At 50.6% G+C, this 13,624-nt stretch overlaps 1 protein-coding gene across 1 annotated transcript; it reads right to left on the bottom strand.

Moving 5' to 3' along the window:
• Positions 1–885: 885 nt before the first annotated feature.
• CTSB (cathepsin B) lies at positions 886–12,124 on the bottom strand. Its single transcript, XM_026656357.1, has 8 exons — positions 11,967–12,124; positions 10,856–10,970; positions 9,883–10,001; positions 8,082–8,167; positions 6,445–6,591; positions 4,975–5,091; positions 3,878–4,006; positions 886–2,742 (listed from the first exon to the last, which is right to left on the bottom strand). The coding sequence occupies exons 1-8, from the start codon at positions 12,107–12,109 to the stop codon at positions 2,645–2,647; spliced, it is 954 nt and encodes a 317-aa protein (XP_026512142.1). The 5' UTR covers positions 12,110–12,124; the 3' UTR covers positions 886–2,644.
• Between the last annotated feature and the right edge of the window lie 1,500 nt (positions 12,125–13,624).

Raw genomic sequence — 13,624 nt, forward strand, 5'->3', positions numbered from 1 at the left:
ATTATACATTCAGCTTCAATCTATGGTCCCTTCACTCTGAGCTTCTCACTCAATTAACAGCTGAGGCTGTTTACTCACTGTGCTTGTTAAAACCATGAGGCAGCTGCTGGGCCAGTGGTGAACAAATTGTGCACTGATAGGTGCTGCTTTCTTCAATCCTGAGCTGTTGTACATCACTGCCCTGGGCCAAGCATTTAAAGATGGGGAGAGGGATCTGTTATGGGGGGGGGTTAGTGCCAGTTGCTGACGGTTTCATGCCAGAAGAGTTTAGGAGGTAGGGAAGGATGAGGCAATGCTTAGAGCAGGAGCCTGGGGTTGTACATCGTACTTCACTTCCATGCTGCACTACAGGCTCTTGGACAACTGTCACTTTAAGCACCTAAAGCCAACACTGAGGGTTCAACCACCCAATCAGCTGGTGCCTAACTTTGACAGAACCTAAATTCCTGCTGGTGGGTATGCCCAAAGCTCCCTGAGTCCCTGCTGCCCTGTCTCTCATTTCCTAGAGGCTAGTTAGGCACTGCCCCAGCTCATCACACTGGCTTGGATAAATCCACTTGGCTTACTTCACTCTGACCATGCATTCGAGGGGGATCCTGGCTGCTTAATTCAAGACTGAGGTATTGCAGTCTAAATCCCCTTGGTGGAGCTAGCCTCATGGCTGTGGGAGATGCTGAGGACAAACACTGGAGGTGCTCACTATAGTAATAGGGACCACAAATACCTTACAACTTGCACAGGGTAGGAGAACTCCCTTGTGAGAGGCATCACCTACCTGCAGAGATGAAATCAGATTTTTTTGCCCATGCTCCACTTCAAGCCTAACCAGCGAGGCCCATTGTGAACTCTCTCCTGTTACTGCCTCCAAGAACACAGTACAAGAGCTTGGAGAAATCTTTTATTGGCACAATTGTTCCACTCAGCTACACTGAAGCCATTTACTATTGGATAAGTGATTACAACAGAAGTTAGAGTCCATATTTAAACACAAAATGCAAGTGTCCTACTCCACAGGTGCTTCAGTGTTACTCACTGCAGGAGCAGGGGATCTCTCCAGTAAACAAAACCTGCCTTGTGCTTTAAACACCACCCAGGCTCTTCCAGCTTGTTACACTAGCAGCAGTTAACTGAATTAGTGCCACTACCTCCCACACTCACACCATTTTTCCTACATCCATCTCCTTTTCCCCTCCTATCCTCAGCTAAAGTATTAGCAGTAACAGGATTCCTTATTTAAAAAAACTCAACTAATAAGATGGTTGTGTGCAAAAAAGCTAGATTATCAGTCATTGCAAGTGTGTGAAGTGAGTTAAGAAATTAGGTCTACACAGGCAAGTAGCACCACAGGTGTGTGATTTCTAAAGGATTCTAACATGCATTAATTTGTCCATGTAGACCCTGCTGAAGCATGCTCAAGGTTCTCCTGGGCACTTTAAGCTAGTTCCATTTCTAGGTTCGTACACTTTAGAAGTCTCACCCCTGTAGTGTACGTTCCCCTACCATACAGACAAGACTTTAGAGTCATACGGAACCTTCTTCCCCTACCCAGCCTGAATTCAAATTTGCAGTCACTAAAGCACCATAAGACAGAATTGCCATTGCAGTTGTCAGCCTACTGCCCAAAGTCTGCTTCCAACCAATCTACTGCCCCCAGATGAACCACACTCTGAGATAAGCATCTGCCTGGAAGAAGAGAGGCGGCAACCCTGCCCAATTTATTTAATCCGCAAGCCCCACATTGACCTTCGTTTGAACACCACAGTTGCTTTAGTTCAGTTAGATGTTCTTAGCATCCATGTGCCAGTGTAACAGGCTGGTTGATCACATCACCCACCAGATCTGTAACAAATGGTTGAGGAGCTGAGTGGTTTATTAAAAAAAACTAAACAGAACAGCAGAGGAAATATTTATGAAAAGCTTAAGTTGTGGAAGAGCCATGTTCTACTCCATACAGAGCCAGCCCCCGTCAGTATCATGTCATTAATAGGCTCCCCCCACTTAGGAAACAAGGTTAGCAAATAAACCTAGGCACGTGCTTTCAGAAGTGCATGTGCAATGTTTACAACGTAGACAAGGGTTTGCACATACCCACTTCTGAGCCGTTAGGTCTCTGGGCACACGACAGTGCGGAAGTCAAACTTGGGGACAGCAGCCAGCAAGGCTGCTGCTGCAGCATGCATCATCGCAGAGATGGAAGAGACCCCTTAGGTCATCCAGTCCTGCCACCCAGACCATGCAGGTACTTTGGCCTATCCTGTTGTGTTTCCACCCAAGCTTGGACAAGAGGGTTCACTGAACTAGGCTGGTAAAAGCCAGAGTTTCTCAGTCACCCCAATATTGTGGTGAGTGATTAGCTATGTCACTACTAGCCCAGTCCTTTGAGAAGGGAATGCTTGTGTGTAGCGATGCCACACAAACTGGCTTGGGAGCAGAGCGCTCCAGTAGAAAAGGCAGCTAGCGCCTCGATACAGAAACCACCTCCTTCATCCCCATCACACAACTAAACAAGATAAAAGGCTTTAATAAAGTAGCTTCAACCATAGTCTCAAGAGTGCAGGCTCTGTGCCCAGCCTGCTCCTGGATACAAGAATCAGAGGCGTGATTATTTGTAGTTTGATCTCTTCAGTTGCACCCAAGCCAGGGGTTAGATCCTCTTCCAGTACAGTTCTGTTTTGGGGATGCCAGCCACTATCTCCGATTCGATTCCGCAGTGGTCCTGCCCTCGGAGGATTTTAAAGAAACCTGGAGAGGTTTTAAAGAGATAGTCACTAATCCCCCATGGGAGAGAAAAAAAGTCACTCACAACCTAGGGCATTCTTACTTTCCAGACTGGTATCAAACACTCCCTGTGGCATGATGGCTCGAGTTCCTTCTAGGCATGAGAGCCCCAGGCACCCTTCTAGACTTGTTAGATGACTGCACTTCTGCTGAGGCTCCCTGTTACACCCAATTACAACATCTGTGTAAATACTCCCAGATCAGGCCAGATGAGGTCCTTTTATTATGCTTATGAGGGCCATAGAGTGCCTCAACCACTGGATTTATCCCCTCCCCACCCCTGGAGGGAGCTCTGACAGAGGGAACTAAGGCACAGGGTAGAGAATGACTTGGCCCAGGATCACACAGGGAGTTTGGCTAAGCCAGGAACCCCCTGCCCAGTGAACTACCCAATACACCACCCTTCCCTTCCCCAGCAGAGTTGCTTCAGCCACCGTTTCTCCTCTCTGGTGTCAGTCACACAATTAAGGGCATGAAGGCTACTGATCAGCTACTTCCATCTCATCTCGTCCCCTGGTCTGAAGCCAAGGGGCAGGTAAGGCTCACCAAAACTCAAACCCAAGGGACTTCCCATGGATCCAAAATGCCACTGGGAGGGACTTCCTAGCTCACCGTGGGCAGGTCCCTTTCTGTCTCAGTTCCCCCTCAGAGTGGAGAAGAAGGCTTCCCTGTTTCAAAGGGGTGTTGCGAGGACAGATGGGAGATGCTCTGAGCACCAGGGTGAGGAAAAGCCATAGAAAGGCCTACACAGGCTCAGTCAGTATCTGGAGAGCCCTGCCGGAGACACCCAATCACCCATGTCCTAGAGGGTCATACAACCAGATCAGCAGCACCGCATGAAATGCCCACTGCACAAGCTCATGGACTGTGCAGCGTTTAGCTCCAGGCTCTGCCAGCTAGGTCAGTACTTTCCTGCTAAACATACAGAATCTGGCTATTCCTACCCAGCCTGCTAGAAGGAAGAGAGGGTCTTCGCTAAACTCCTGCTTCCTATGAGAACTCCAGTTATACCACGGTTTAAAGATAGGGAGATTAACCCGCTAGAAAGAAAACAAATCCACCATTCTGGTCTGCTCCAAAGTACATCCCGGCTGCTTACCATTGTCACCCCAGTCAGTGTTCCAGGAGTTTGCAGCCAGCCAGTAGGGGGTGCCATTTTCTACACCCCAGCCAAGGATTCTGATAGCATGGCCACCCACTTCTCCTCCGGAGACGTGCTGGTAAACACCTGCAGGGGGTGATACGAAACGAGGAGATCCTAGTCAAAGGCCCCAGTTTTCCTACCAAGGACTCCACTTAGGGGGACTTAAAAAACTAATGAAATGACATCAGTTCTATTTCAAATTCTTCTGGTATCACCAAGAAATGAAGAAAGCACAAATGAAGGGGAAGTTTTTTTTTTTTTTTATAAAACCAATTTACATTTAACTTCAGCAACCAACGGACATTTTTGGGAAAGACAATCTTAATTCAAACACACACCTGAAGTTATGAAAGTTCTCTGGTTTTGTATTGTGAGAGATGACTTTCCTAGTATTGCCAAACTCCAGAAAGGCCTTAGGGCTTTTTGTGTTCTTAACACACTGTACAGCCAAGTCTTAAAGAAAGCAGCAGCAAACCCTCAATCCATGTTCAAAGATGACTGGGGGGCGGGGGGGGGGGGAAGAATTATTCTAGAGGCAGCATAGTCTTGGGAGTCATGATCTCAGTGCCCACTTTGGGCACTAACTCACTGGGTGCCCTCAGGCAAGGCACTTGGTCATGCTTTTGAAGATACTGACCTGTTTTGGGTGCCTGACTTGGGCCTGGTTTTCAGAGGTGCCCAACCAGACTCCCATAGGGATTAGCAGCTATGGCTGAAAGGCTCTGGAAGCTGTGTCCAAGTTCTCACGTTAGGCACTCAAAAATCAAAGGCTGCCCTTTAAAATTTGGCTAAACCTCTGCCTGAGTTTCCCCAAATACATGATAAACTACAATGATGAGGGCCAGGCATGTACCCAAACAATAGTATGTGCCTTACCCAGTGTGAAGTGTCACACTTGCCCAGCATGTTGATTTTAAAGGCCAAGAGAGGGTGCTTGTGATCAGTCTGACATTCCTCCTAACACAACCCAGAGAACTTCACCCAGCGACGCTCACCCCCGTCCGTGAAGCATTTGCTCAGCTAACACGCCAAGGCCTGGTTGTAATACTTACCAGACTTGTACATGAGGAAGTCTTCATACACGGCAAATGCTCCCTCTACTGGGCCATTCTTGTAGATCTCAGCCTTTATCTCCTCCTCGCTGGAAGGGACATTGTAAGATGTAGCTCCTGCAGAGCAGAAGCAGATATACCTCAGCAGAAGTTGTGGGCACCTACATCAACCCACCCAGAGCCAGTGCAAGCTGCAGCAGTTAGCCTCTAGTAGCTTCACTGGGAGCCAGTCTGCTCTGAGGTCCATGCGGGACCCTGCCTTTGAGGGGTAAGTGTACTCCTGAGCACTGGAGGATGTGAAATTAGAAGCCACTCATTGACTTTGCTCCCAGTCAAAAACAAAACAAAAAAGAGGACAATGGTCAGTCAGACTGGTTGAGCCACGCCTCACTACCCCTCGTGGCAGGGGACGAGTTTCCTCCATCTCACAGATCTAACTTTCCTGCATAGTAAAGGAAAGCTGCAGTCTGTTCTAGCAGGAGAGGGCTCATCATACACCATCATGCCCCTCTAGGTACCGATTTGCCAGTGCAGTTTACAGACACTTATGAGATGTTGGATATTGGGCTTTTTTGCAGGGATGCAGCTAGACAGAACCTCCTGCAAAACCTAGAGTGCCCAGTACAAGTGAGAGCAGAACGTGCCTCAGTTTCACCATCTAGCTAAGCCCGAGTACAGGGACACACATGGAGAGTTCAGGGAACTTCCAATATGGGGTTCACTCTGGCACGGACTAACCTCAGCTGACAAACAACAAACCCCTTCTGTGTTTTAATCCAGCTGGGGAAGGAGGATTCAAGGCAAGAGCTCCTTGGGAATGTGAATATCCCAGGAATAGAGACCTCCCCAGAGCCAGTGGAAATTTTGCCAGAGTGCCCTCCGCGCTGGGTTCTAGACCTGCACAGCACCACGGCTAGGGCACTACTGGGGCTTGGTCCGGTGCCCGCGGACGTCAGAGGCAGAGCTCCGGAGCGCAGTGCCCGTGCACTCTGAATGGCTCTCCCGTGAAGGGATGCAATAGAGGGCTCCCGTGCGGTTCCTCTTCTCTCAGCAGGGGCACGTTTTTACTGTGGTTCTAAGCGCAGTCACCTGTCCACCCACAGCCAGAGGGTCTCACGCTGGTCTGGGGACACTAGCTGTTGGCCCACGGGGCGCTGGCTCTTGTTTCTAGCTGCTGCAGCACATTAAAAAGCAACAGCTCAAACTACACTGGACACCCAAGTGCCGTGGTTGCCGGAGGGACATTCCACCCCTGCACCGGAAGGTGCGACACACACTTTCCATTAAGGTATCAGCCATGCTAGGGGCTGAGTCCTCCTGTTCACGTAATGCTCACAACTCCCGGCGACAGGCTATGAGCCAAGGCCACGGCACTGACCCGGCACAGGCAGGCCCTTAGGCCTTTCGGAATCTAAAGGCAAGAGAAGGGCACTGGTCTAGTGTAGGCCAGGGCAAGTGGCTTCCTCTTACCAAAGTGTTTGTCACTCTCATATGAAGGCGAGTAGCCTGCTTCACAGTGTCTGTCGCACCTCGGGGTGTCCCCTTGCTCCCCAGTGCACGAGGGTCGTGACCCATTGACGTGGTGCTCGCATGGAGGGATGGAGTATGGTCTGCAGCCTGTTGGGTTAGACAGAAGAGGTCAGACAGCTTCTCCCCCACCAACCTCTTTCAGAGGCTGCTCTCCCAGAGTGCTGCAGGGCCCCACGTACCCCACCACTCCACAGCCCCTTGCCCCAACGCTCTCGAATCCCTAAGTGTAAAGTGATGCGGGGATATCTTCCAGAGTCCGCCTGAAACAGCTCCTTCTGCAGACACGTAACCTACCCATGCATCTCATGGTGTTAACTCTGAACCCTAATGATAAACCAAGTCACATCTCTGATACCTCCACTGCTGATGGATAGAAATGAACAGCCAGCAAATGCACTCCGCCCACATTCTCAAACAACCTCCTTTATGCCTCCCTAGGGCCAAGCATCCCCAACCCAGTTACTAGCGCTTCCATCCCCTCTCCCCAATGTCTGTGTCGTCAGTACAAGGGTCTGCAGCATTATCAAACTTGACACAAATATTAGCATGACAGCTGATGTATTAGCTTTCATAATTCAAATGTTTAACACTGCTGCAGAGATCCCAGCCTGCTGCAGAATCCAGGGACCTTAGGAATTTAGGTCCAGTTTACCATGGCAGGATGGTAATTATGAACCACAAACCTTCCAGTGCGTGGGGAAGAGAATGTCTCATGGCGACTTGCCTGTGCTATCCTAAGAGACGTCTCTGTTAAAGCCAAACCTTCCACCCCTACCTTCCTTCCATCAGAGCCAGTCGTCATCTCTAAAAGATGAACTAGTAGCCGGTCCCTAGCGAGACAGAGCTGGAGCTGCCCTGCCCTCGTTTATGAATGCTGTGGCTGTGTTGTAAGGATGCTTACCGTGTGCGTATATGCGGGGCGATTGTCTGATAATGCGAAGAGGAAGGAAGAGTGGGTGTCAGTGCGTACATGTATCCTTTCCAGTACGCTTTAAAAAACAAACACTAGCGCTGCCTCCAACATCCTGCCGAGCTCTAACTGGCAGCAAAGCCAAGCTCAGGAAAGAGAGAGAGAGAAAGCCTCTGGCTGCATTTAAAAGTCAGTCCCTCAAGGGCAGAGGGAGAGAGCCAAGCTGAACCCAGACCTTGAGGGGTCAGGAGGGGTGGGAGTAAGACCAACAGGTCTAGGTAAGACAGACACCTTCTGGTTTAAAAAACTCTTCTCTTATGCTTGGTTCAGTGGCTACACAAACAATATTTGGGTTTTCAAGATGGCTGTTTCGGGTCACTGTGCTCACCATAGGTCACAAAGGGAAGAACCACCGGGGCAAAGGGCTGCTGGGGTAAGTGGGGGTCATGCACAGGGGACTGCAGTCCAGGACCCTGTCTAAGAGCGGGAAGATTGTGGGATTGTACCCCAAGGAAGGAGAGGGCATAAGGCCTCATGCTTGTTTCAGGGTGGGTGGGTGGGTGCTTTCAGACCAGAGAAAGGGTCAGAGGCTAGCCCTGTAACCGCGACACCCACATAGTCCAACTCCCTTGATTAGCACCAACAGCCTGCATGGCTTCTGGCTTACCCATGTGGGAGTCATAGAGCCCGCCGGACACCAGGCCGTCCTCAGTCCAGTATCCCCACGCTCCAGAAGGATAGCCGCCATTACACCTGCAAGAACCACCACGGGCACGTCAGTCACGAATCCTAGGCACAGCGCTTAGCTTCCACATAGGGCTTTGGGTGAAGGGGTCTGGCACAGCCAGCGGGCCGCTTTCGACACAAGCCAGTTCATCTAGCAACACTCGAGCACACGCACTAGAGAATTCAGATGCTCCGTGAGTATCGAAGCGGATCGCTGATGGTCAGGCTCCCGCTACAATAGAACGGTTACCGCTTGGAGCCAGGTGGGTGAGAGGGTTTATTCCAAGCTGTTTTGCCTCTCTAGATCTCAGTGCTTAAAGGAGGGTAGCAATACATAGCTCCTCTTTACAGATGGGGAAACTGAGGCACAGAGGTGAAGGGACTTGCTCATGGTCCCGCAGCAGGCTAGTGGCAGAGCTGAGGACAGAGTCTAGGTCTCCCAGTCAGTACTCTGGCCACTGCCTCCTCTTCGGTTACAAGCAGCATTTGCTGCCTGCGTCACCTTTTCATCAGCTGCTTTGCACGCCTCTGCCCCCAAGGAACACCGTGCCCACTCGACTGAAGGCTAACGAACTAGGCATGCCCAAGGCCATACAGCCAGTAGCAGCAGGAAGAGAACCCAGGAGTCCTGACTCCCAAGCTCCTGGTCTAAGAGGCAGGGCCTGCTCTGCACTCTCCAAGTGTAACGCTTCAGTTTGTGCGGGACTTGAGACAGGGAAATACAGCAACACTGGGGTTAGCACAGGGCCCAGGTGGTCACAGACCCCAAGCCTGCAGACACTTCCGCACATGCTTAACTCAAAGAACAGGAGCGGTCCCCCTGCAGCAAAAGGGAGTCCACATGTGCTCACAGCTAAGACCAGGCACAATCTGCTTGCAGGTCAAGGCTTTACACTAACTCCCCTCTCATGCAGGGTCTTCCACCAGCCAGGCAACGGGGAAGCTAATCTGACACCCTGGAGTTTGCACGATTTAATATTTCTGCCAACGTTCCAGTCTGGAGAGGAGTCACAGAAAAGCATGGCCGTAACACTGAAGCTTCTAGTCCCAACTCAAAGGGGAGGGTATCAACTCATTCCATTTCTGTCAAAGCCTCAATTTAGGGAGATGGCCTGGAGGTCGCAAGTTAGAGCTAGGACTTTATGCAGCGGTAAGATCTGCAATGACCAGCACTAAGAGGGATCAAAAAAGATGGGAGTTTTTTTCCAATACCGCATTCTTCCAAGGTTCTAATAACCTTGCCACTTGGCAAGTCGGGCTACAGCTGGTTTGAAATCCCCGTGTGCCTGCTTACATGTCAGTACAACACAGAAATGAGAAGGAACGGCGCCGACACACTAGGGCCAACAGGTCGACACAGTTCAGAGGCACAGTGAGTACCAGAGGATGGAAGGGAGCTACTCGAACCGGAACATTGCAGAGGTGCGGGGTTTGAGCTGTTTAAGCTGCAGGGAGCGTGGGAGCACGCATCCAACCACCACGGAGGTTTTGCTGCCATTTGTTTCCCCTCGAACCCAGAGACATGCCTGATGAGCATTACTAAAGGTCCTCGGCAGCAGAGTGGACAACACAAGGTCTCCCTTTTACACCCTAGGCACTACACAGAACATTCATGTTTATTGATCCTAGACTGGAAAGTCAGGGGGAGGTTAGTGCAGTGCATGGTCTGGCTCATTGGTTTATATTCTGGGCTGGCACAAAGGTCCTACTGGCCATTTCTTTGAAGCATGAGAATTGCTCACCCCATCCCACACTTGAAGCCACAACAAGACAGCAGATCTTCCGCCGAGATTTCCACGTTTATCTTGCCGTTGGTGTGCACGCAGACTCTGTCCGAAATGGCCTCCACCGCACCAAACGCCTACAAAACAAGAGGGAAGAGCATCACGCACCCTCCAAGGGAAGGGGAGGAGCTGGGGTGTTTGCTACCAAGGAGAGACACAACTGGACCACGCACTAAAGTGGCTCCAGCCCCAAGGGAATTTGTTCCGACTGCGGTGATTGCTGGCTGGGCCGGAGGGGCGTGTGGGCAAGGCTGCACATATTGGGCTGATGGACATTTCAGCCAGTCTGCAAATAGAGCCGCATATCTTTAGAGAGCCAACTGCAGGTGGCTGTTAAATTCACTACTAGGTAATAGCAGCACTGTGTCCCTCCTCGACAGGTGGACCAAGGATCACTGCGCAGGGCTATTCTAAGATGGAGTTTTTATCAGCGTGTGTCTCAGTCCAGTCGTTTGGAGATAGAGACGCTACCGCAGCCCACGGAGGCTTGGATTCTCTTGAAAATATAAGGCAGCATAGATCACACACACTCACCTCCCACTACACAGATTGACAGGTCCCCTCCTTTTGTGAGACATGAGACCTTGCACCCCAGTGGTTATCCCATGGGTTGAGACAGCTTCTCTGCAGTTTAATGGCAAACCCACACATCCCTGGAGTAATTCTGAGCAGCATGTTATGTGCATGCAGAGCTAATTAAACCACCAGAAACAACAGCAGTGAAGCCGCAGTCGCACAGGCGGTGGCCCGAGCTAGCCCTGCCTGCCCGGGACTCTGGGTACAGAGTTGAGTGGCAAGCCCATGCCGCCACAGCTTCCCTGCTATTGTTACTGGAGCTAGCTTTGATCTCGCTCGTTCAGGTGCATCGACACTGCCGCAACCCCAGCTGACTGCAGGGTAGACCGACCCTCTAGCAGTATGATCCTCTTACCCAGCAAGAGCCACAGGAGCCCTGGTCTCTGATCTCGTTAATGGTTGGACAATGCGGCCACTGTTCCCGGGAGTCAAAGCTGTCCGGCAAGTTCACGTCTCCAGCAAACGCTGCCCTGTAATGGAAGGCAGCCGTCCAGGTTACATGGAGGATTAATGTCGTAAGGCCAAGTTCGCTTGTAGGTGTTTCCTGGCCTGGAAACCTCTCCTCTGCCACCCTTCAAAAGAGCCCCAAGTATTACACTCTACAGTACAGCAGAGCCCCGTTTATCCGATCTAGTTGGGACTGGGGCCAGATCGGATAATCAAAAACTCGGATAATCCAGAGAACGGGAAGTGCAAGGCTGCAGCGCCATCTAGTGGCCACAGTTGAAATGGCCCACTTCTGGAGCTGCGTGCACTGGTTGTTCGGTCAATACAGAGAGCAGGATGGTCGGATAAATGGGGTTTTACTGTAGTTCAATTCACAGATTAAGGCCAGAAGGGTCCACTGCACTTCTCATCTGGCCTGCTGCAAAATAAGGCTGGAAAATTCCACCACGCGATTCCCGCATCCAGGGCCGAGCTAGATGGACATTGGCTGTGTAAATATAAGCAGGATTCTGAAAGCGCAGGATTGGGCGTCAGGTCTGGGTTCCATTCCCAGCACTTCCAAACTTCCGGTAGGATGCTGGACAAGACACTTTGCTTCAGTTCTCCTCCGACCCCATGTCTATAAGATACAGGGTGGTGTCTGGGAGCGCAGCACAGATCTTTGGATGAAGGAGCTATCGAAGCCCACTGCAGTATTAAGAGACAGGTGCAGGAAAGGGCGAGGAAAGGTGTGGAGGCGTGGACAGAGGACGGTCCTAAGTTGGCCCCAAGTTTGAGTTTCACACATCCTCAAAAAACACTAAACGCTGGCAACTCACGAGTGGGCATTAGCCAAGTTCTGTTCAGTACCCCAGCACGGGATCTCCACAACACGAGGCTCTTGTACAGGGAAAGGCTGGCAGAGGTACAGTGGAGGGGGAAGAGGAGGATCTGAAGCGTTGTAGGTGTTTCCTGGCCTGGAAACCTCTCCTCTCCAACCCTTCAAAAGAGCCCCAAGTGTTACATCCCACAGCACTCACCTCACTGGCAGTTTGGGCCCATGCAGGAACGTGCCACACAGTTTCTTCACATAACTCATGTCAGTATTGTGGAAATTGTGCCCAGCCTGGGTGGAGAGAGAGAGAGAGACCTGAACCCCAAGATCTGCACCAGCAGTGAGCATCACCAGGCCCTTTCCAAGGAGGAACGCCAAAACATTTTCAGGGGCAATGCCTGCCCCTTAGAGCCTCCCTCTGCCCATTCATGTGGGTTTTATAGTCACAATTGCCAAATTTCTGAAGTGACTTTTCCAAGATCACCCAGTGGGAGAGCCAAGAATAGAACCCAAGTCTCTCAGGTCCCCTACTCCAGTGCTCTATCTACTAGGCAACACAGCCTCCCAAAGGCCACTGGATTCCAGGACAGTGACCAAGAGTAGTTACCATCTGCCATCACACCCACTTTTGGCTGCGACTGCATCAAATCTTGTAAGCCAAGAATATAGAGGCCTGGTCAGCGTTTGGCTGGGTGACTTTCACAGACGACGCAGGGGCTGCAGGGAGTGGGGATAGCAGTTCAGCGAGCCAGTGCCCTAACACAGCGAAAGGCGGCACTGTGCTGCTCCCAGGATGGGAATTCTCAAGCGGCGCCCACGTGCTTAAAGCCCCCCTTCCTGTTTCCCCAAATATACATCAGACCTGGACAAATTCCAGGTGCGCTATTAACATCCTGTTTACCTAACTGGCACTGCCAGCAGGACGTTCATTATAGGATTCGTCACTTCCTGCTTACTTTGCTGTGGGGCTGTTGAACAGCTGACACAGATCCGAGTTTCTTATACAGTTTGCAAAGTGCTTTGAGATCTTCGGCAAGGAAGAGGTGCTATGTGAAAACGTACATTAATGGCTGCTTAGTGACCTATGCAAAAGGATTTTGGACTGCAGCGAACAGCTGCCAGCAAAATCCTGCTGTGACAGTGTACCCCATAAGGCTTTATGGGGAGGGGGTGCTTATAAATGTATGTATGACATAACTGGAATATGTTTTGTGCTGCCTGTGCCAGGTAACATATCTCCGTAAAGGTTATGGTCTACTATATCTATTCATCCTATTTGTACATATATATATCATTTTCTACTTGAGGTTAAGAATATGGGCTGTATGCTTGCTTGGTTTCTAAGTAAGCTTTGGGAGGCATTTGGTCAGCTTCTTTAGGAAGGAATTCGCCAGGTTAAGTACCTGATCAGGAAACACTTGGGGAACAATGCATCTTGGAATGCTCCAATCCACATAAGAAGTCTTCCTGGAGACATGCAAGATTCCATGTGGGCAATGGCTTCAGCCTGTAAAGACTGAGTCATGCAGGGACATGTGACTTGCCCAGGTGACTCCAGAACTCCATCTTGGAGCTGGACTTTGCATAGGAGGGAGGAGGGGGGTCTCCTCCCACAAGAGAGAGTCTATTTAACCCTGGGAGAGACCCCTCCATTTTGTCTTCAGCTGGCTAAAGAAGGAGCCTCTCCACTCCCCCAGGATGCTTGAAGGAAACTGAAACAAAAGACAGTAACTACAGGGGTTGTGAGAGATTGCTGGACCCAGGCTAAAGGGAGATTAGCCTGTAAAAGGGAGCATTCTGGCACTGGTGAGGAACTTCTGTATTTAGTTTGATTAGGCATAGATTTGCGCATTTTATTTTATT

Source organism: Terrapene carolina, unplaced genomic scaffold, assembly GCF_002925995.2.
Source record: "Terrapene carolina triunguis isolate 2854851 unplaced genomic scaffold, T_m_triunguis-2.0 Scaffold228, whole genome shotgun sequence".
Taxonomy (NCBI): domain Eukaryota; kingdom Metazoa; phylum Chordata; order Testudines; family Emydidae; genus Terrapene; species Terrapene triunguis.